Source organism: Paralichthys olivaceus, chromosome 18, assembly GCF_024713975.1.
Source record: "Paralichthys olivaceus isolate ysfri-2021 chromosome 18, ASM2471397v2, whole genome shotgun sequence".
In the NCBI taxonomy this organism is placed as follows: Eukaryota; Metazoa; Chordata; class Actinopteri; order Pleuronectiformes; family Paralichthyidae; genus Paralichthys; species Paralichthys olivaceus.
In genome coordinates, this window is record NC_091110.1 from 13,133,761 (window position 1) to 13,158,023 (window position 24,263).

At 40.6% G+C, this 24,263-nt stretch overlaps 1 protein-coding gene across 1 annotated transcript; it reads left to right on the plus strand.

The window, feature by feature from the left end:
- Positions 1-63: 63 nt before the first annotated feature.
- gnaz (guanine nucleotide binding protein (G protein), alpha z polypeptide) lies at positions 64-23,444 on the plus strand. The gene is made up of 3 exons (XM_020082564.2): positions 64-387; positions 13,582-14,921; positions 21,348-23,444. Exons 2-3 carry the CDS (start codon positions 14,199-14,201, stop codon positions 21,690-21,692), a joined length of 1,068 nt encoding a protein of 355 aa, XP_019938123.1. The 5' UTR covers positions 64-387; positions 13,582-14,198; the 3' UTR covers positions 21,693-23,444.
- The last annotated feature ends 819 nt before the right edge of the window (positions 23,445-24,263 follow it).

Genomic DNA, 24,263 nt, shown 5'->3' on the forward strand with positions numbered 1-24,263 from the left:
CCCCCTTCGCTCTCTATCCCTGCTGACTCCTCCCTCCATTTCTGTCCTGCACTCCCTCGCTCTGCCTCTCTGTCTCTGGCACACTCAAACACACGCACACATATATACACGCCCTCCACCCCCATCGCTGCAGTGTCTCAACTGCCTTGGAGCAAACAAGAGAGGATATAGAACACAGACGTTAATAAGACAGCGAAAGAGGGGTGCTGAAGGGAGATGTATGTGTGTGTCTGTGTGTGTGCGTGTGTGTGAGAGAGACCCTCTGAATATGAGGAAGAAATGAAGATGAAGCAGCAGGACTAAAGGTGGATTGCATACAGCCTTTCCCTCCCTGTAAGGGCTTGTCTGCAGTATCCTTTCGTAAATGGATGCTGCCTTGTGAACACGGTAAGCCTGACTACTCTCACACAGCTTCTTTTTTTTAAATGTTTTTTTCTGTAATCACCACAAGGCTGGCCTGCCTGTGAGGAGTGAGATGTTTCATTCAAGCAGCTCTGTGGAGGGCAAGTGTGTTTTCCTGATGAAATGGGGAAGGTGATGTTCAGAGATGGCACCATGGAAGGCAGCCTGTCCAGTCCCCTCCTCCACCCTGTTAGCTCTGTGCCAACGGACGCTGCTATCTTGCAATTTGACTCATCATCTCCCCAGAGCATCCTTGATTCTTCGTTCTGAATGCAGTGCTGCGTTCATGTAATTACTGTATGTAGGACATGCAGAGGATGCATCAAATGTGTGTGTGTGTGTGTGTGTGTGTGTGTGTGTGTGTGTGTGTGTGTGTGTGTGTGTGTGTGTGTGTGTGTATGTGTGTGTGTGTGCGTGCATCCATAATCTATGAAACAGAAAAAGGGGAAATGAGAGCGTAAAAGCACCACCACACACACAATCAGGTGTTCAGTTCTTACAACTGGCTTTACGAGACACTGGATGTGAATGTGCAGTGGGAGGTGCACAAATCCCACGGAGCCTGGCTCTGCAGGCACTGGGATAAGCGGGCAAAATTTGTGGCCCGACAGCAGCACAGGAACGTTGTAGGATTTGCCAGTGGAGCTCGTCATCTGCAGTTCCACAGGAGGGAATTTACATTGACAATGATTAATAATCTAAAGCTGGGATTTGTTTGGTTCGTTTGTGTCCAGCTGTTTGGGTCTGTTTGTGAATGCATGTCTTAATGGGGAGAGCGGGGAGGAGGCAGCGAGCAGAGTGTGGTCATTACTCAGCAGCCTAAACAGAATGATTTTTTCTGTCTCTACAATATTTCATATTTCTAAAGGAGCATTATGGATTTTCTTTTCAGTGTGGGGGGGGTTGGGATTGGTTGTGTATCATCAGGAGGGCATGAGTATTTGTGTGTACTGTATGTGTGCTTGTGTTACATGCTTGTAAGAGAGAGGAGCAGTGCAGGGAGGGGTCGAGGGGCTGGGGGGTTTAACAGTAGGGAGGCAGATGGGGCAGAGGGGCGGAGGTTGATGCAGCAGAGAGCAAGAGAGAGAAAGAAGGAAAGAGAAGATTTGGAACAGATTGGATAAAAGAGAAAGGAGAAAGGCAGTGATAATTTCATGAGGGTAGAAAGACTGCTTTTCCGAGCATAGAAAGACTGCTGGATGTGTCTGTGATCCACCAGCAGCCGCTCACACCGAGGCCTTCAGACATCTGTGAATCAAGGCAAAGATGGTGGATAAATTCCTCTTGAGCACTAGTGAAAAAAGTCTATCAGGATTATTAGTCATAGTTTAGCTGAATCTTCTGTAAAGTTGCTCCTTTGGGGCTTGCGAGCAAAAGGCAAAAGCCTGATGGGAATATTGATCCTTGTCATAGTCAAATGCTGACAGACTGGGATAAACCTCTACGGCTAGATTCAATTTGGATTTACTCCTCTTACTCAAGACATTGCTTCACATTTTGGAATTCAGATTAAGTAGCTTTTACAGAACACAAACCATATTTGAAGAATGTAAGTAGCTATGTAGCTTCTATCTAGCTTCTATTTCCGATTAGTTTCACACCTCAAATGACCACTGTCGATGAATCAAATTCATTATTGTCTATGTATTTTTAAAGAAGGAATATTTTGTAATATTGTTGTAAGTATAGCTAGTGTCGAGATAAGTGGTACCCGAAATCTGCAAATACTACATTTTTCATGATGCCGTCTCAAGAGACAATACATGTCAAGTTGCTGGCCCATAATATCACGGCCGGAGTCAGATGCATAACAATACATTTTCTGCAGGCAATACTTTTGAGTCTTCGGATGATATTTGTCCAGTTGTGATCTTGTTCTCTTGTGGTTGGTTACCATTGCAAGAAAAAACCAAGGTCACGTGCACCGAGACAACAGCTTCAATCAGCCCCGCAAGCTATGTTAACATCTGATTCGTGCCTTTGTTTAAGCTGTAAAATAGTGATAAAAATTTGTCTGAGGTCTCTGACGCACTTGAGTTCTAAAATGGCTGTGTGCTGCCGCTCAAGTAACCTTAATGCATGTAAAAACGAGAGCAGTAGTGTGGTGAAACCTACGCGGAGTTGACCTCCTTTCACCTCTTTTGTTACTTGCTACATCCACTCCACCGGGTGACATAATGGCAGGGGACAGCAGGGACAGACTTGGTTTTAAAGTGACAGCAGCTGTCAAGGTAGCAGCTCTCACATGGTGGAAGGCCACTGTATCAGGTGCACTTTTAGCCATCCATAACCTTGTAGGTGAGCACACGGCCGATTTGGACAATTAGACTGAGCTCTATTACAGCTAAGTACCAAGGGGGCCAAGTGAGGCTCCCACGGCAGCCTAGTTAATATGATGATTAATCTGAGATGTCATTTATTTCCTGGAAAAGGAAGAGCAGAATTATCACAGAATTCTAACACACTGACTTCAGCAGATGAGAGAATCAGCGTGAAGCCTGATGGTCATGCAAAGGCAATGAAACATCACATGAAGGACGTATGTGTCCTTTAAGTCTGCATCTATCATCTGCTTTGTCACTGTGTGTTAAGACCAGTCATTGCTCTTATTCAGCTGGCTCAGCATTTGTGTTTGTTGTGGGTCTCTAATCCTCGGCAGGTACAGGGACAAAGTGTCATCTCCACACAAACGGCTGCAGGAGACACTTTTTGGCAGCCTCCCCTTTTAGACACGCGCTCATGTGGAGACTAATAATAATTAGCTAACAAAAGTTAACTTAAAGCAACAGTGAGGAAGGCTCAGACCAAATGTTAGGGAGGGGCTCTGTGAATGAGTAAGGATTAAGTTATCTTTTTTTGGTGTTACATAAAACAACATCAGCTCAATTCATCCCTCTCCTTCCTCTTTGGCCTCCTTTCTAATCTTTGCTGGTAGTCACATACAGGGGTCTGTCTGTTTTCCTGAAGCCAGTGAGTGAGACAGCCTTACTCCCAGCACTCAAATCAGAGAGGGCAGAGCAGAGGGGACTAACAGAGCAACTTTGTGTTCCACTGCACACACATAACAGCGGTCATATGACAACAAGGAGGTGGTAGAGTAGCCGGGTGGGGAGGAAGGAGGAGGAGGGTTGTTGAGGGAGTGCTATGGCCTACTACCCACTGAGGGATGTTGGTCTGAAATTAAATAAACAAGAGAAAGAAGGTGTGTGTGTGTGTGTGTGTGTGCGTACCTTTGCCGACATGCAGTGTGTATTGCATTCAGTCATAATAATACAGGTTTTGTGGAATACAGCCAAAATGCAGTTGTGTACTGATGAAGGTTTGCAGAGTTGCTTTTTACATCGGAAAGTTGGTCATGTGTGACAGTGACCTCTACAGTCCATCCTTCCTTTCCACTTTTACCTTATTTACAATAAATAATAGAACATGATACTGTCTGTGGTCTTGTCGTCCCGTAGAGGAGTCCACTCTGATTTCCGGTGTTACACATGAAGTAAAATTACATTTCCCTGTTTGAACAGGTGACATTTTCTCATATCTAATTTTCCTCATATCTGTCCCCTACCCTTACACAGTCATTATGTAAACAGAAACAGTGCTGCCATTGTTGTCTGTTAGGATATTGGCAACAGCGAGATTAAACTTATTTTGATGAAAAACATAGATTTATTTAGCTTTTTCGAATATTATTTCAACATTCATTGCACGTTAACACTGGTAATAGATCTAGCGGCTTAATTACATCTGCAGCAGCATGAGATAGTTTCCTTTTCCTGTTCCAGTTATCGAATCAACAGCACATCTTGTCTGTGGGTGAAGCCTGAAAGTGTCCATTACCCACAATTTCCATCTGTTGCATAAAGAGTTGATCTTATCACGACCAAAGTAAAGATCCCACTCTGTATTTCTAAATGTAGAATAGACTGATTATAGCACTAAGCGGAATATTTTAGATTCACAAATGATACACTGTACAACAGAAGTTTGTTCTTTAAAAGCAAAAAAACGTCTGTATTCATGAGCAGCATATGTATCAGACAGATAGCCAAAGGCTGACACATGCATGTCCACCCTGTGCCATCTTATCCCTTCACATCAGACAGCCTACCCATAACTCGGCCTGCACACAAACATGCCATTGTCATCACTGGCTGGCCTTGTGACTCAGTGTGACCCGCTGGATTGGAGCAGGGGGAACACAGTCATCGAGATCAGGAACGTTAAACAGAGCATTATCGCAAAAAAGCATCTCGCGTACAGAGGCTCTGCCCCCACTCCATCTCCACCCTCTAAACAGCCCACTGTTTTGGGGGAGTGGAGAGGAGAACACTGCCCATCATTGTTTTCCGTAATGAATGAGTAGTGTCCTCACATGTGTACAGCCATCTTTCTCAGAAGTCTGCATTCAGTGCAGCATGTCGGGAAGTGAAAACACAAAATGTTGAACAAACAATTATCAGAGCTAAATTCAGAGTTTATGATCATTTCTTTTAAACATTGTATAACAGAGATTTTTGTTCAGGTTGATGAATGTTCATGTGTGTGGATTCATGTTTCTGTGCATGTTACAGATGTCCAGAGACAAGAACAATTCAAGATATTATAGAAACAATTCATTAAAATTTCTAAAAACAGCTACAACTCTCTAATATATGGTTTTGAATAATGTTCAAACCAAGAGAAATACCCAGTTTTATTCAGGGTAATGGGACATTTAATTTTGGTCCCCTTTTGATTGTGACATATTGGCTGCTAGCAACTGGCATTAGCCACTCGTGATGGATCACGATTATTCATTACTGTTTGCTACAAAACATTATCTCATCTGTGAGCATGATTTGGGCCTAAAATTCCCATGATCCCACACTTCTTCACAACATAATCAAACTAGGTATTTTATTATTGTTTTGTTTGAGAGAGTTTGTTTGAGTGGTCAAAGTTACATATTGTATGTTATAGCTAAAACTGATTTTTTGGGATTTGGGGAGCACAAAAACAGACCTCAGCTACACAGCGAGCTCCACAAACCTTTGTATAAAATTGCGTCATGTTAGACTTTCTAAATCAGTAAGTCATTGATATTGTCTGTCTACCATTTTAATGCTTTGCTTTTGTTCTGCTTTGTAAGAGATTGGAAGAAGCTGCTTATGGTGTTAATAAGAGCAGCAGAGACTGAATTATCATGAATGTGGACGCTGCAAAACAACAATTTACTAAAAGAGGAAAAGAGTTCTATAGAGATAAAGAGAGGAGTGATTTCAACACGACAAGCGACCACAGAGTGATCCATATCAAAAGTATTTTTTAAGCATGTTTAAGTTGTTTTCGTTAACATACACAATGCTGAGTTAAGGGGATTCTGAGTTTAACAGCTCATTTTTGAGAACAAAAATCCCCTGATCTCAAATTTATATTGGGACAAGAATCCTGCGTAATCCATTAGATATAATGACACATAATTTCAAAGAGAAGGTGCTCCCCGCCATCAGAGGCTCTCAGACGCATCCCCCCAGGAGTCTTCTTCAATCCCAGACACACGGTTGCTGACAAGATCATTCTTGAGACTCTGAGAGCCCATTTAAAGTGTCCTTACTGCATAAATGTGGTTAACTAGCAATTCTTTTCTGGCTTGAATGATGAGGCCTGCTGCTTGTTCAATTTTCACTCTATAGTCAGATCTTTTCTTCCAACAAGATTTCATGCTGGATGATAGACTATTGTTAATAATCGGAAAATTAGCGTTTCCTGCATTTTTTCATGGCTCTTCTATGATCATATGGCAAATCTTGCACAACGTGGTACAAAATGTTGAATAGTATCACTCAGTCTGCAACCTATATCTCATTTGATACTGACGCAGGATAGAACGACCACAAAGCTCTGACTCATCAAAACAGGCCTCCTAGGTTGGAATACTTCACTTTGTTCCACTGAGATTTGCACAGCGGAGCATGCATTTTGCTTATTACATGCAACGAGACACACAGTACATTTTTCAGAAGCATCACATGATGCACTGCTATCTGCAGAATCTGTGTTGCTAACTCTCACTGGGGTGATATTGAACTGATCGTTCTGCTGCTGTAAGCATGACATTGACTGTCTGGTTTTTGTCCCAGATTCCACAGCATAATAGTGGCAGCACATCCACTGTATGAATTTAACAGAAAAACCACTCAGTGCTGTGCCCTGCAGATCACCAACCTATAATTTAAAGCTTCCCCCTTTTTTGCTGTGGCAAATCAGAAATCTCTCCATAAACATGATCTGATTTGTGCGGCCGGATTTCTGCCTTGCATGTTCTGCTAACTCAATACTGGCTTTATTTAGTAAAGAGACGACGGTCAATTCAAGTCGATCTCAGTGTCTGTCTTTGGCCTTTGAAACAAAACATTCGTCCTGTTTGTGACATTTATTAATCAGTTAAAGATACCTTTACCTGTTTGTTTTAGTGACATCACAGACACCCATTTAAAACCCTGTTCCCTGTTTAAGGTGGAACGTTTTTAATGGAATAAGATGATAATTGCCAAAGAAGCCATTTCCATCTGAACTCATGTATTAGCTGCCAGATATGATCATTATTAAAACCAAGCCAGACTGTTAACATGTCCACTCCTACTTTCCAATAGCTCTCACTGAACCGATCTTTTTTCTTTAAGGCAGTAGGTCTATGGAGTACACACCACACAAACCAGAGCATTATTTGTCATTGGTGTCCACAGGGACGTTTTCAATATAATCAATACAGCAGTGTAGTTTTAGTTCACTTTTAGTGATAAGAATCGCTCTACTTCAGAATGTTAATAACTCAGGTTAAGTGCAGGTGTATGTGGCAGAAATATTACAATCATCAAATACATTAATGATAATATTCCCCCCCCATATAAACTTCAAATTAATTCTCCTTCTATTTAAATTATTCATTATTCATCGAACTGGTCAATATTAATAATGACAACCAATTAAAATAAAGTGAGTCACCAATTTATAATAATTTATTTTTAGACCAATCCAATACAATACACCTGCAATAATTCCTCCCTTTTTTCATGTCTAGTTGTGTTTTCTGAGGAGTGTTGATTCAACACATGTCATTTTAGAGGCTGCACTTGATGTACATTAATAAAATCCCTTAAATGTAAATAAATAAAGAATTGCTATTGATACAAAATGCATCACATCCACATTATATAGGTCCACGTGATGTCCACATTCAAATTACCCAAATTGTATTTGTATTATAAAAAAGTATTTTTTCCAACCCTATTTCTTTCATGACTATCAGCCTCCCTCAAAAATACAATGTCTCCAGGCTGAGCAGCTAAAAGTGAGTTTGAGCTTTAAAGACTTGATTGGAGTCATGTGTAGCCCATCAGACACAAACATGCCATGGTCCACAGTGTTAAGCATCGTACTGCAAAGATTGAAACCTCATGTCTTCAACTCAAAATTTAATTTTTCTTCTAAATAAAAGTAAAATCCAATATTTCTTCTTAATAAAAGACTTACCCTTTTACATTAATCAACGTAAGGTTGTAATCGCTCGCTTTTCTCGATGTTAGCAAACTCGACATGTGCCTCAGTGCATTGATTGACCAAAATAATTTATTTCCTGTGGTCTTTACTTACTTACTATTTAGTTGGTAATCTTTTTATTTGAAAAAATAAAATACTTCAGTTTTATTTGTAGGTGAATTTAATGGAAGTTCAAGATGTCGGTTTAGTAATCACAAAGCACAAAAGAATACTTAAGTGGGCTTTGATTTCTATCAGGATTTGCACTCTGAAAGCTAGAAGTCATGGGAATATTTACCTTTGCGGTGCTTTCTTGAAAAGGCATGGAGCTGCTATAACATGTCTGCTCCTGATTACATATTTAAACAGCTCCAGTGATTACAACCTCAGGACTGTTATTGCTATGTCAATGTCCAACCAAGCACTACTAACATTCATGTCAATATGCAAAAATGTACCCTACCACAGAAATTATCTTTTGATTTTTCCAGACGAAACTTAAGTGTGCTCTTTCTAAAGGAGTTTACAGCAGCAGCAGATAATTAACACTGATAGTGTCACCATTGTCATTACCAAAGTTTTGTTTTCTCAACCCCCTTTAATGCTATAAAGTTGTGTGATACCATGTTATGTACTTTAGTCCATTAAAGTTCACTAAACCTTTAGCAAGTGTACAGTACCAACTCACCACTGTAGCCTCACCACAGCACCAAATGACCTAAACATACCTGTCAATGTCACCCTGCACTCTGCCCAAAGTGTCATACACAGGCACAGATCCACATCAGTGCCTTTTTTATAATTTTATTTCATCTTATCTAGATGTATCCACCGTCATTCGGTTATTCCCCATAGTCTCTTCCTCTCTGGCACATTTTAAACCACTGCCCTGTGTGGAAAAAATGCCAACAATCATGTCTATGTGAAAGAGGATTAGTCGGCCAAAACATCGGTTTACTTTTATGTTATGCATGCCTTCATTTGAGAATCAAACATTACTTTTGTCCTTGTAACTACACCGTCAACCTTTGGTCAAATGTCTTTTCTGGCTACTGTCTACACTAAACAGCCTGTGACCTTATCGGTGACTCATGTGGCCAGTAAAAGTAGTTGGAGACAACAGTAGCTGAGGAAAGCGCGCCAATTGATGACCTCAGACATTCTCACTAATGCCTTGCTTATTCACAGCCTCTGTGGCACCACAGAAATGAATAGTGGCTCTCCAGCCATCTTGCTTAGAGGCCGTCTTTGCTCGACAGGGAAACTTTCTGTCCCAGCAACTTCTCTTTTTCATATTTTCATCTGTTGATTTCTATTCAACGATTAATCTAAAAATTATTTATGATTTTATACATCTCTTTGTCTATCAGTTTATCCCCCAAAGAAAGATATTTTACTTGATTTTGGGAAACAACTAAATAAAATAGCATATGGCTGAACTTGACAGCCCAGAAGTTTTATCTAAGTTTCATTAACTGCTTAATATTGGCACAATAGCAGGATTTAGTGCAGATTTAGGGATTAACTACTGTTTCACTCCTGGGGTTTTAGATATTATTGTAAGAAATCAGTCGACTAGATCCCAGTAAGACTCTGACATTGTATATGGACACTGACCAGACAGCCTTAAGTAATTCGGTAACCTGTTTTTGTCAGACAGCCAGGGGAAACAGGAAACAACCTTCCAGCTACTGAAACTGCTGCCTTTGGATGAGAAAGCATTCACACGGTGCAGCTGATCGAAAGGCATGTGAGCAGTTTTACTTCTCTGTAAATCTACTATATGTTAACTTGCTGCAGGGACTCGAGCTGCTGGAATGCTTCTTTATGCAGACATCCATCATTGAGAAGGAGATAGAATTGCACTTTCTGCTTCTGCAACGACCAATGCTAAGCTCTTAAACTAAAAAAGGGTGGAGGAATCGTCTACCTCCTCTCCATTGAAAAATTTATGTCGTCCAATAGGATTTATCAGGGCCCGCGCGGGCAGGTCCCAGCAGCCTTTCCTCTAGCCATGATGAATGATGGTGACAAAGAGTTCAGCAGGCCTGTTAACCCACTGGTCAAATGGATATAAATTACAGTAGAGTCACATTTTCCGAGCACAATATTGTTGTGAATGGTCACATTTAAATTGGTCGCACATGTGCACTTCTAAAAAGCAGAATGAGAGCATGTAATTTAACAGCAGCAGTGTTTGTCATTTTCCCAACACAGGTGCCGGTCCCCTGGGTGCTGCTATAAAGTCTTTGTCCTTAGTTGATGAATGGGCTATTTTCTTGCTTTAGTTGGTTTTGATGTAAATGGGCACTGTGCTTCATAAATGGGAAATATGAATGCTTGCTGGTCCCCTGTTGACTGGCAGATGTTGAGCACTGTGTTTCCTGCCGCCTGTCCATGACAGGTTTATTCTCACTGGAACACCTCATCCGATACCTCTTGAAATGCAAGCCTGCTGACCACCGCGCTGACAAACACACCTGCACTCCTCATTCATAAACCATGAAAAGATGACTAAAAGAACACCTGTGCCTTTCCCCCTTCTTTTTAACGTCGCACACTTTGCTTTTCATTCATGGAAATAAAACACCTTCTGTGTTCTTCCTCATCTCTGACACACCTGCGTACAAGCTGGCCTCGGCTTGGCTTCATATGTGATTTAATTTGATTTGATTTAAATCATGTGTATTCAGAAGATTGACCGACACTTAGAATTAACATGCTTCACACGCTTGTGTAGCTCTTTAAAATAGCTGCTATACAACTCAATGTACAACTGTACTCTTGACAGATCTATGTATGCTTTACAATAACTGCTCTGAAGTGCCATAGACACACTTTTTAAAAACAGATTCAGATTCTGTCCAAGCGAAAATATCCAGCCACTGATGGATTAAAATCACCCCTCAATCTCATGTGATTGACTCTAATTTTAATAGCATTTTTGTGGACTCAACAACCGCGGTGAGAGCGTTATACAACAGAAACACACTGTGACTGCATGTACTCATCTCTAATAAAGGGCATGGTTGTAATTATTTGCAGCTTGGTAACTAAATAATAGGTGGTACGCACATGGGAAAACAGTGGGCCCTGTGCAGCAAAAACTGTAAAGGAAAAGGCAGGAGAGCGAGTGGATTCAGTCTCATCTCGGCTATCACATTACCTCAGCCCTCATGATACATCAAGATGCTGTGCCTCTTTCTCTGTGGCCCCCATGGCTCTGCCTCCACTCACTTTCTCTTAAAGTGACAAGCTTCTTCTTTATACCAGAGCTCACTGCATGATAGCACGGGTGTCCACTTTTCCTGCAACGTATATGAGGATAAATACAAGTTAGGCCTGAGGTGATAAGCCTAAAGATGTATTTTGACACTGGAGGCCTCATGTGAAATCCTGATTAAGGGCTACTGCAGCTTTAAACTGGACTATGTAATTTGTTTAAAGGTACGTTTTCATCCTGTAGGCGTTTTAATTAATTCAGTTTGTTTCTTTTTTCTTTAAAAGTTTCAAAGTTCCAGGCATTTTATCCCACTCAGTTATGCTCCAGTTATTAGGGCGTAGGTAACCACAAGACTACATTTTCTTCTTTACTCTATAATAGCATGAAAAATATAATTAATACGAATTTCATGTGATATAATATTTACTGATATTGCACTGCCGGCGCTGGACTTCCTTAGCCATTATCTTAAGTGGTGTAAAACTTCAAAAAGTGTTGAAATGCGAGCGCTGCATATTTCTGGGGTAAAGAAGCAAACTGGACTAAACTTAACACGCAGCTTTCATGTGTTCGGTTGGCTCTCGAAATCAGTGATGTGCATTAACCGGTTTGGCTGGCTATGACATTTTTAGAGGAAAGTCAGGTGCCTGAAGCCAGGAAACAATGCTCTGCACTCTGTTTGTGTTGTGATGCTTTGTTATGGCTTTGTTCTGCTCTGTTTTTCCTCTCAGTCTTCTGAAGAGTGGACCTCAACCCTGAGAAATTCTTGCTCCATCTATTTATCCATCTATGGGGTCTGCAGAGTTTCACCACCAAAACTAGGCCACAGTATGACTTCACGTTTGTTACTCAGTCAGTAGCATCCAGCCTGTTTCAATGTGCATCTATTTATCACAGAATCCCACAGGCATCCACTGCTCCAAATTGGTTTCTGCTTTAAATTTTTTACATAGTAAAATACAGTATTTTATTAGAATTCATGTCCCCAAACCTATTAGTATTCAGTATTTGTTTTAACCACGTTAAAGTGCTGCCGCCCGAAAAGCAAATATATGAAAGCAGGATCAGGAATATTCTCAGAAGTATGTCTTATTATTTTTTTGATCACAGTGTGAATCTGAAGGAATCTGGAGGATAACAGCACAGATGTCTGGGTAAGGAGTAGGGGCTTTACAGTGGTATGAAGCTATGAGAGGCCGGTTTGAGGCTGTTATTTTCCACTGTGGTAGTAAATAACCATTTTATCCTATGTCCACCCGAGAGAGGACAGTCAGAGGCAGTGGGCTGTTGTGTGAACAGCAGGAGATGCTATTGGTTACAAGGAAACGCATTCATCTTGTTTATCCTACACCATTTTCATGGACAGAGGAGTTTGTTTTCCTGCCTGTTTCTATGCATATGTTTGACCTTGATTGTGTATTTAATGAGGGTGTGTGTGTGTGTGTGTGTGTGTGTTTTCATACATGCCTGTGTGCATTAAGTGTTAAATGGATAGGCGTGGTCAACTGAAATCTACTTTGGCACAGAGTCTATGGTTACACGGGACTGCAGATGGAGCGAGAAGGGGTGTGTGACTGTTAGCAGCAGAAATTTGAAGAGGTAGTGAAACAGAAAAACTCAAGAGCATAGCAGAAGTTGAATGGGAAGCGTGCAGGTCAGTATCCATGTGACTGTACATGCTTTCAATGTCAAACAGCTGTTAACTAAATATTATATTTGGTATCTTTGTTTTGCAGTTTTTATTACACTAGTAGTTCACTAATAGAAATGTGTTTTATATCCAAGAGTGAGAAAAGAAGATTGATGTCACGTTTTTAGTGTGGAGCTAAAACCGGTAGGCAATTATCCTCTCTTGTTTGTTTAAATAGTTTACAAGGAGAACTGGAAAAATTGCTAAATGTGGTTAATCCATCTACCAAGCACTTCGGTGGAGAGTGTAGCAGGATGCTAGGCTCAGATTAGTGTGCAGCTCGGGCTGCAATTTTCTGTACGAACCCAACCGAGCCTGGGATAAAACTAACCAAGCCTGACCCTAACCCCTCGGGAATTCAGTTTTTGTATCCGAACCTGACCCAAGCCCAAAGATTCCAGCAATTACAGGCACGTGCAGAGTAAAGAATTAAGTAGACAGCCCAGACAACAAGACCAAACACGACCTGAGTCCAAATATTATTTAAACTCATAGATAACATAGATAATATACTTTCTCAAGTTCAACTCTAGTTTGACTCTAGGTGAGCAGGTCTGTACCATTTTTACATAAAGTATCAGGTAATAAAAGGTTCAAACTGAGTGAATTTGTATTTTGAAGAGAGTGATGCTAGCTATCTCCCAGATATGACAGTGGTATCCATCATCTTAGCTCACTTTTTGAAGTGAATACTATTATATACAAACATGTAGGTGAATGATCTCTCTCTGTCTTCTTATTTTGGCAGACTCCGAGGCCTTGAGTTGTCGAGACGAAATTACACCACAGAAAAAAAAGAAAAGATTTCATCGGGAAGATCAAGTGAAACAGGCCAAATATCGGACTGAAGTGGATGTTTGCAGAAGCCAAACAAGGGCAACGCGCCACAAGAGCCATGTGGGAGGAGAGTGAGGGGATTTTGCTATTCATGCGCATCAAGTCCAAACACTTTCTCTACTGACATATGCTGAACATCTAGTAGCCCTCCTCCAGAGCTTTTCCTCAGGGGGAGCCCCTGCTATGAACCCCAGCTACCTTGAATTGAGCAGGCAGTCCAGCCTCAGTGCCAGGCGCTGTGTGGGCCTCCCACAAGTCTGCATGGGTTCTGCCCACACAGTACTCACAGACTGCCCCTGAACAAAAAGAATGAAATACCCCTGAGGTGCTCCTCTGTGTGGTGACTCTCCTGTCTCTTTTCAAAATTGGTCTGTTGTGAAGTTTTATCTGCCTCTTCCCGAACAAGCTTCTACCTTTATCGTAACCTCTCTCCAACTCTTCCACAAAGTTAAACTCAACTTCGTTATAACTTGCTTCACATCAAGCAGCAGCACGAGTTCCTTTGTGCTCACCACGTGGTGGAGGACCATGGGATGCCGTCAGAGCTCGGAGGAGAAGGAAGCCGCGCGACGCTCACGGCGAATCGACCGCCACTTGCGTTCAGAAAGTCAGCGGCAGCGGCGTGAGATCAAGCTATTGTTGCTGGGAACCAGCAACTCAGGCAAGAGCACCATCGTCAAACAGATGAAGATCATCCACAGTGGTGGCTTCAACTTGGAGGCATGCAAGGAGTACAAGCCCCTCATTCTGTACAATGCCATCGACTCTCTCACCCGCATTATCCGGGCCCTCACCACCCTCAAGATCGACTTTCACAATGCTGATCGCGCCTACGATGCCGTGCAGCTCTTTGCCCTCACAGGGCCAGCTGAGAGCAAGGGAGAGATTACTTCAGAGTTGCTGGGGGTCATGAAGCGTCTGTGGGCTGACTCAGGGGTCCAGGAGTGCTTTCAACGATCCAATGAGTACCATTTAGAGGACAACACTGCCTACTATCTGAATGACCTGGACCGCATCTCTGCACCTGAGTACATCCCTACTGTTGAGGACATTCTGCGATCCCGCGACATGACCACAGGGATTGTGGAGAACAAGTTCACCTTCAAGGAGCTCACCTTCAAGATGGTAGATGTGGGTGGACAGCGTTCAGAGAGAAAGAAGTGGATCCACTGTTTTGAGGGCGTGACTGCAATCATTTTCTGTGTCGAGCTGAGTGGCTACGACCTCAAACTCTACGAGGACAACCAGACGGTAAGAAAAATCTATTTTAAAAGTTAATTCCAGTATTTTTAAACCTGGACCTTATTTTGCGTCTTTTTTGGCGAGGAGGCTCAATGGGGATAAAACAGTTTGGAATCAGTCTAATATCGAGAACTATAACCACCAACCGCGAAGCGGCCGCATTGTAATCCCATGGGGCATTTGTCCACTCAAAGAACTGATGCCTCCTCAACCAAAAAATTTAAATAGCATTACTTCCTCTCAGCCTGCAGCTTGTTTCTCCATTCTTGGAAAAGCATTTATATGAAAAGGGGTACGATTTCTTCTACAATTCGACATCCTCCAGTCGTCATCCTGGTCAAAATGATCCCAGACAGAGTTTACTGACCAGATTTGTCTTTCTTTTTTTCCTTCATCTGCTGCAAAACTAGCCACAACTCCAATCATTTAGCTGCCACAATTCAAAAATATGCAAACATTGTTGTTTAAATAACAGTAAGCTATGCTCTCCATACGCTCTGCCTAACTTTCACTCTCGTTTACTCATACTACACTGTGTCATTTCCTCTCTGTGCATCCCTGTCTACAATTCAACCTGCTGTGGTCACATAGATAATGTACTTTCTCAATTTTTAAGATGGTGTCTGACGAAAGGGTTAGTTACAAAAATTCTGATGTTGAATTTCAGAATTGAATTGCAAACCAATTATTGTTGGATCAAGAACTTCATGTCCGTCTTTTCAATACTTCTCTTTGGTCTTTTTGAATCGAATCGAATAAATGATAGTGTCTTGCTACACATACAGTCTAATAGAGACAACTTGGTAGAAAGAGCTCACTGATATTTTCATTTTCTTATAATTTTAAGCAGGAAACTGACAACAAATGTGTTTAAGTTCACTCTGAGTTGATCAAGTCAAAAAAGATTTAAAGCTGTAGTTCAATTTGACATTTTTCTCCCCCAATAATTTCAATGTCAGTAGTTACATGTGTTTTTTCATGTGAAGAGAGGGTGACCTGATTTGAAGATTGGCCAGAGAAACTTAGAATAACTAAATATATAATTGCTCGTAAAGATTAATTATAGCACAGAAAGACTGTTGACTGGATTGTATTAATTTGTTGGAAAAACTAAAGATACAAACTTTGACTCAGATAATAAACAATTGGAAAAGTCTAATCGAAATTTGATCGCCCTTATCGAAAGTTGTTCTCTGGGGTCACGAATGAGTTTATTTTGTAGAAATCGTTGAATGCATTCCATCTGCAATTTTAAACCTGTCTGAATAAAGAGTGTTACGTGCCATCTCCTTATAATAGTTATGGAATTTGAAAAATGTCAGCATATCCATCTTCTTATCCGAGTGTTATGGAATAGTCAGGCAGTTATTGTTTGTTTAACGGCTTTTATGATAATGGAAGGTCAACAATAGATAATATTTTACATTTTTTCTGACTAGGACAACTATGAGGGGTCAGCTATTCTCTCTCCTCAAAGGCATGATTACATTTTTTAACCTGAAGAGGTTCCAGTATTCAGGGTCACCTTTATGTCTTTATACAGTGCGGACTAAAAATAGCTTGAGCAGAGAGGAAACTTTGTTATGCCTGTAATTGAACCGGCCTGATAATTCATGGGTTACACGGATAAAACAGGGTGTACATTATACCAGGCTGGAACATGAAATCAATTAGTTTTATAGGTTAAAAATAAAGTCTGAGGAGGAAAAATGCAGTGTGGTGTTAATTGAGTTCACAGAATAAAGTGCGAGTCTGTACCTGTGAGAATTAGCAGATTGGAGGCACTGTGTAGCAATGGGAGTTCACAGGTACAAGAAAAAAACAACTTTTTTTATTCTAACATGGGAGGGATCAAAAGAAAGAGAAACAAAGACATCCTGAATTTGGAGCAGCCATCCTGCTGCAGAGTCTCAGGAAGTGTTGATTAGCAAAGAAGCACAAGTTCAATATTTTGATCCATGGTGCATTTCTGCTAATTCTGACATTCGGTTTGGTTGGTCAGCCCTCAGTCACTTTAGTGCAATTTGTACATGTTAGTTTCAGATGTAGTTTGAGGTGTTTTATGAATGCCATTATTGTCTGTATGTTAGTGCAAACGCCTGAGTTACTGTGATGAGTACACATGCACAGTGTTAAACCCCATTACAAGTCGATGCTGTTCACATGCAGTCATATGCTTTTCTTGCGTAAGGTAGAAGAGAACTCCATAAATAACTATCCATATACGTTAGTTCCACTTAATCTTTACAGGGTGGAAGCTGGAGGGTGGAGGGCATCCTGAAATCATTGTCGGTCTATTGTCTAACTGTCTTTGCCAAACCCATAAGAATCTAGTGAGGGTATGACGTCTGTAAACTTTCTTGCATGGGTGTGGCTTGGATGTACAAAGTAATGAATACACATTACATGTAAACTCTGAACACATTTGTGGCTGCAATGTTGAAGTCATTTGTGACATAATCTAATGTAGGCTGAATTTACTCAGTCCAATGCAGATTCATGAAAGCAAAGAGGCAATACAGGACGACTGGCCACACCTTTGTAAATCTACAGGATCTCACAGTGATCGTCTATGTGATCTTCAAACCTTTACACAATGACACACATGTAAAGAAGAAACTTGTCTAACCAGACATACGCCCGTTCAGTTCAAATGCACCAGCTCACCCAAGACTGAAAATACACTTTAAAAATTACAGTACAACATTTACCCATCAACCCATTCCCTGATGCATTTTCCCTGTCCCATCCCTGTCTTCATAATGAATCAGTTGCCATGGTTACTGTTGCTTAGCAACAGGCCAGTCAAATGCTCCTAATCCTGCGCTGTTGACAGTGAGCTGTGACTAGGGAAGAGAGGATGAGAAGGGGAGAGGAGGGGAGGAGAGGTAAAGGGAGGAGGGGGGGTGTACAACAAACAACAGCGCTGGAGAGAATCAATGCGAATTGTATATGCGCATGCATTGTGTGCCTGTGTGTGTTTGCATGCATGTGTGTGTGTGTGTGTTTGTGGGCACGCTATTCTGAATGTGCAGTGCAGGTTTATAGTGGCTGCAATGAATTCTTTGTGTATGTGACGTGTAAATGAATTGTCTGGATATGAGATTTGGCGATTGTTTAAGCTTGTGTTAGTCAAACATTAATTATTGTAATTTCCTGTTTTTATGACCGAGTCTGTCATATGTGCTGCTTCTTTTCAAATCACAGCAAAGACGACATCGGAATCACTATCAGACCTGTGTCTCTAAAATGCATTCAAGAATCTTCCCCCTCAATCAGACACAGCATTTTAACCAGCTAATGGATTACTATTGTGTGACTTAATCAGTCCATGTGACAAAATAAAGATTTTTAGAATAGCTCAAAGACACAATGAGTGAAAAGAGTAGGCCCATGCCTATAATTTCCTTATCTGACTGTACATCTTCACACAGGTATAAATTCATCATCTATATTATTAGGATATTTAATTTATAAATGATGGTTAGCAATGTAAAAAATTCCACACTGCACTTCCTTGGGCCCTTAACAACACACATACCAAGTGTGATGCCCATAAGATAAATGGGTCTTGAGATATGTGAGCCACAGACAATTACTAGATAGATTCTATAACAAAGCTGTTGTGTCATAACTTGTTGTTTGACTTATGATGTAGACATAATTTGACTATCTCCATTATTCTCATTTAACATACGAATAAATATATAGAGCAAATGTGAGCCTCGACATGCTTCTGACTGGTGGACATTATTCACAATATACTATTAGGTACAACGGTTTTGTGTTTGTTTGTTTCACGTCCAACTCCTCCAATTACAGTGATATTAGCAAATAACCGAAAAAGAGCCCCTTGAACAATGCAATTCTCAGGTGCAGCAGAAAATAACAAGGTGACAAAAAAAATTATAATCTTGCTGGATAAGTGCAAATCACACCTTCTTGTAAGGCAGTGACATTTCAAATGAACCCTGATGAATTACAAAGGAGTAGCTGCACACTTAGCTGATTTGTATTTGTGGGAAACAAAGCAATTACACTGGGTTGAACTTCCTCATTAATATTTAAGTTTAATTAAGGCCTGCGCCTCTGGAGTACTCTGACAGGAGAAGGCGAGGGGGAAAGCAGTGTGTGTGTTTGTGTGTGTGTGCTTGTGTGTGTGTGTGTGTGTGTGTGTGTGTGTGTGTCTGCACGCATGCCACAGGTATCTGTATCAGTGGATGTCTCATTTTGGTTGTTCCTATCCACCACCACTTCAATTGAGGTTCAAACAAACATACATTTATGCCTATTGTGTTTTTGGAAAACTTTGTTTCGAAACTTCCTTTTGGGATGAATTTGCTATTACTCAGATTTCAGATTTATTTAATCTTAATTTAAGACTGTTTAGAAAACTCCATCTATTAACAGGGACCAACCAACATGTGCAAAGAGCAGATAACTGTCTTGTAACCAATGTCCTTACAAAATGTCCTGTTATAAAATTTAAAAAATATTATTATTTAATTCTAGACATAAAAAATTCAATATGGTGACTAATTTTTTTTTCAACCCTCACTAGCTTGAATTGAAATCATTTTGGAAGCTGTATCTTTTGGGTTACATGCAACTTAGCTTTCTCATAACTGTAGCCTTTTAATCATTATCCAAAAATAGTACACTACACCACTGAATAATCAGGGGTTGCTTTGAATCTGCACTATGACTGGCATTTCCTCCACTATTTGCCTCAGTATCTTTTTTCATACTGTGCAGATCTTGTGATTTGCTCAGAGCATCATGTTGTTTCCGTAACCTTTTAAACAGCAGTCTTCTATCAGACAACCTCCCAGTCACAAGCTACTGGCCAGTCACCACATGCCAGCAGCTGCCATGAACAGCTCAACTTTCTTTTTATTTCTTTTGTCTTATACATTTAACATCACATGAGCAAAAAAGTGTTGGGAGCACACAAATGCATGTCCAATAGGCACACACAGACCTTTTTCTTCTGCAACAGAACCAGCAATATTTTCTGCAAACCAAATGAGGAAATTCAACCCAGTTTCAAATACTATCTAAACATTTCTATTCAAACTAATAGATGTTTGTTAGACCCTGCATAAAGTGGAATTAAATAATTGATCAAGACAAATTAATGACAAACAGCTTATTTCACATGAAAAGAATTATTGCCTCATGGTTGAATGCCACCAACAGGTCACACTGCATGCAGGGTATAAGGTCACAATTTCCCCTTCTGCTCTTGAGTTGAATCAAAACCATATTTTTGCTAAATATTACGATTTCACAGCGAAGCTTTTGAGTATAAAATGGCATTGTGTCATGATTAATGAATTATGAATCCTGAGTTATGGGTTTTATGAGGTCACAGTGACCTTGTCATTTGACCTTTGACCACCAAAGAATAAAAAATTCCCTCTGAAACATCGTGTTCAATGGGACGCACAGACAACATGAACATTAAAATATTGCGTCTGGCTTCATCTATCGTTGGGATGGAGGCATAAAACGTTTTAATTACGGCATAGTGTCGAAGGTGGGGTCCATATTTCTTTTCTAATTGTAAAGTCTTGCAGATACTCGTCCATATGCTCCATTTACTGCATCGTATGACTAGCTAATTTGTCTGAAGGACACAGCAGACATTACTGATTTCCATTATACAGTTTTGAAAAAAAACTGTGACACATAATCTTGTCGTACTACAGAGAAAGAATAAAATTTAAATTATCCCTATTAGCACAGAGGGAGACGCTAAGGGGAAGAAGTCACGATTATTCTTATCACATGACTATAAGCTCTGAGAAGTCCCGCAGGATGAGTGATTGTGTTATGTCACACCGTATAAGGTCAGACCTGTCTGTCCTCAGTGTAAACAGCCTGTCTGTCAACAGTCTTTTTCCCTGTCTCCACAAGATCCATTCACATTTTCATACAAAACAGTCAGTGCAAGTTTATTAGCTATTCTTCTCTATGGAGTTAAAGGTGCTGTAACAAATAAGATTAAGCCGTTCACACTTGACTAACCAATTTACAATTTTTCATTTAGTGATGGTAAAATAAGTAATGTGCCGTTTCAGAGGCAAATGGGAAAGTTCAAATGCAGGTCTTCAACTGTCTGAGTCTCCAGTCTCTGTTGACATATCAGAAGCCATCCCATTGGCTTGTCAAGTGTATCTGTGACGTCCTGGAAGACTTCAGACCTCCTCTTATCTTTTCATCCTCAAATTGTGCCGTGACCTTACATGCTCTAATTTTCCCTCTTGGGTTTTGCTAAATCATGTGAATTCAATTGTTTGAATGAGATCTGATAGTGTGATAGATTGGGCTGGTTTGGGTTGTTGCCTCAAAGTAAATACTACATTTCTTTAACTTTGAAATGTTTTCATGGTAGTCTGATTTTCCTTTTTCTTCCTCTTCTCTCTCTTTCAGAGCCGTATGGCCGAGAGCTTGCGCCTGTTTGACTCCATCTGCAACAACAACTGGTTCACCAACACATCGCTCATCCTCTTCCTCAACAAGAAGGACCTGTTGGCTGAGAAGATCAAACGCATTCCTCTGACAGTGTGCTTCCCTGACTACAAAGGTCAAAACACCTATGAGGAGGCAGCTGTCTATGTGCAACGGCAGTTTGAGGACCTCAACCGCAACAAGGAGACCAAGGAGATCTATTCGCACTTCACCTGTGCCACTGACACCAGCAACATCCAGTTTGTGTTCGACGCTGTCACGGACGTGATCATCCAGAACAATCTCAAGTACATTGGGCTGTGCTAGGACCTGATGCTGGGGGTGGGTGGGTGGGTGGGGGTACAGCGGGCTGCTTGGCAGCAGTCGGCCCGCCATTGTGCTGGATAACCGTAAGGCGTATCAATCTGCCCGACGGTTTATCTCTTTGAAGATGTGCAAGAGGGAACTGCAAAGGAGAGACGTAGTGAGATGGTCAGGGATTGACAATTCTGTAGATTTCAACTGAAACTACAGAGATGATGGACCGTGGTGAAGATGGGATTGTTTTTAACCCAATTGTGTTTGCACTGAATATGAGTATGCAGAGACACCCAAACACACACACACCGACACACAACATTATGTTTGCTCACACACAAGATCTTTGGATCGACAGTCAAGCACTTGTTTGACAAGGCAACACTGGAAATTTTAGACAGCTACCCCTACCTGCCTGCCGAACCTGAGACTGAGTAGTGCCGGTGGTTTTTAGTTTCTTTTGTCTCCTTTCAATTTATTTGCCTGAGTCAATTAATGCTGCTTCACAATTTGAATTTTGACAGAAACAATGTTCTCTTTTGGATTTTCACCCCAACAGTGGTGACCAGTGAGCGCACCTGACGAGATATAGAGAGAGGCTGTATTTCTGGGGACGAAAAAAAAAAATGTCAGTCGACATGATGTCACAGGGTTTCTGCCTAAAAGAGGAAACTGCCACAGTCTAAAGCTGAAGTGAAATTATGTTTTTTCGTTTTCTTCACATTTTTTACACACTGTTTCTGTTTCCCCCTGGCTGACTCTCTAATGTTGTTCTGTTCCCCACTTCCTTTTTGTGTTTTTTTGTGCTTTAAAAAAAAGAATATGTCTCTCTAACCTGCCTTTTACAGCGGGTCATTGACTTAAATTACCAAGAGTGTTACGCTCGGTACAGTCAAAAGTATTCTTTATGATCATTCCAGTTTCCAGCAAGAGACAACAAAAAACAGTGCCAAGATCAGTTTGTAAATAAACCAGATCCCATCCATTTACATTATTTTATGTTTTTGTTTTTATGGAGAAATACATTAAACATGCATGATTTTGTTACTTTGGGATACTAATATATTTTCTTTGGGATTGTGTTCCTCTTTTCTTAGGTTTAAATAATATATTCCCAAAAATATATATAAAAGTCAAACACTGTGTACGAGTGTACAGTTGTCAGAGAGGAATCTATTGAAAAGAATTATATGAATAAAATAACAGTGATTGTGATTCTATGATGATGGGGATGAAAAGGATGATGATGATGATGATGATGATGCTGATGATGATGCTGATGATGACAGTGACGACACAGAAAAATCTCACTACAAAGTTAGCATGAGATGAGAAAGTGGATCAAAACGAGACTGTAGAAAAACATGAAAACGAAGATCCAAACCTAGAAACGTTCAATCTTCCTTGCATTACCTAAGTGGAAATTGTAACAGTCAGTCAGTATGATGTGTAAATATACGGTAAGGTACACTCTTTGTTTAAACAAATGAAAAGAAAGGTCGAGTTGGGATGCTGTTTGAGAGATAGAGAGAGAGAGAGAGGGAGAGTGAGAGTGAGAGAATGAGACGGAGGAATAAAAAAAAACCTCTCCACTCCTCCTCTTACCCTTTCCTTTCAGTTTCAGAGGGTGATGTGCAAACAACCCAGCTAAGGGCTTCAGGCTTGACTTTATGGGATGTCCACTTCAACAAAAGACAAAACAATTAAAAGAGAAATATAAAAAGAACAACAACTATGAATAAAACAACTTATGCAAATTTTCACGGTGTAGTAAATGTGTTTTTGGGGGTGGTGAATGGGGTTTTCAGGGTGGTATTCAGCCCCTTGCGTCACAAATCCTTCATATTATTTCATAAACTCGCAGCTTTCAATGATCTGCAACTTGGAAGAGAACATATCGTCCGAAATCCTTGCTTCCGTCCTCATGGCATACAAAGTGTTTGTCCTCGCTGTACAATGTAGCCGCTGGAGCAAGAATAATTCGGACATAAAGTATGCAATTAAATTACTCCTGAATGAACTTGGCCTATATGTGAGGGGGTGACACTGTACAGTGCCATACAGATTCCACTCTAATTAGTTTATAAACCCCAGCTGACCCGACATGTCTGCTAACGGCTTTGAGTCTGCGTTTCCTGTCTTTAAAACATTAAAACATGATTTATTTCAATGCCGAATTTATCTAATGTCTTTTCGGGGAATGTCAACCATTAGATGGAAACTGTGATGCTGTTATGTCTCAAGCTCTTCACAAGCTCTACTTAAAGGGTCTTTCAGAAGTGTCTTCACAAAGACATGTAGACAAGATATGACACCACATGTGGCTGTGATCAAACATCTGTAACACAACTGTGTCTGAGCAGCAGGCAGCCCTGCTACCTCACTGTTATGCTCATATGATATTGATTATTTTCCATGTTTTAACATTATTTCAGTATCGATGAAGCTTTTAATTGCAACAGACTGAAAAACATTACAGCAATGCAGAGTTTTTAATTTTTTTTACATAATTCGTTTTTTTCATATTTCTTCCATCTAATATGAATTAACATCCTTTCTTGGGGTCATGGGGGTGATCTA

Coding starts and splice junctions, on each gene's coding strand:
- gnaz (XM_020082564.2), top strand. CDS start 14,199: ATGGGATGCCGTCAGAGCTCGGAGGAGAAGGAAGCCGCGCGACGCTCA. Junction 14,922..21,347: donor TCTACGAGGACAACCAGACG/GTAAGAAAAATC, acceptor TCTCTCTTTCAG/AGCCGTATGGCCGAGAGCTT.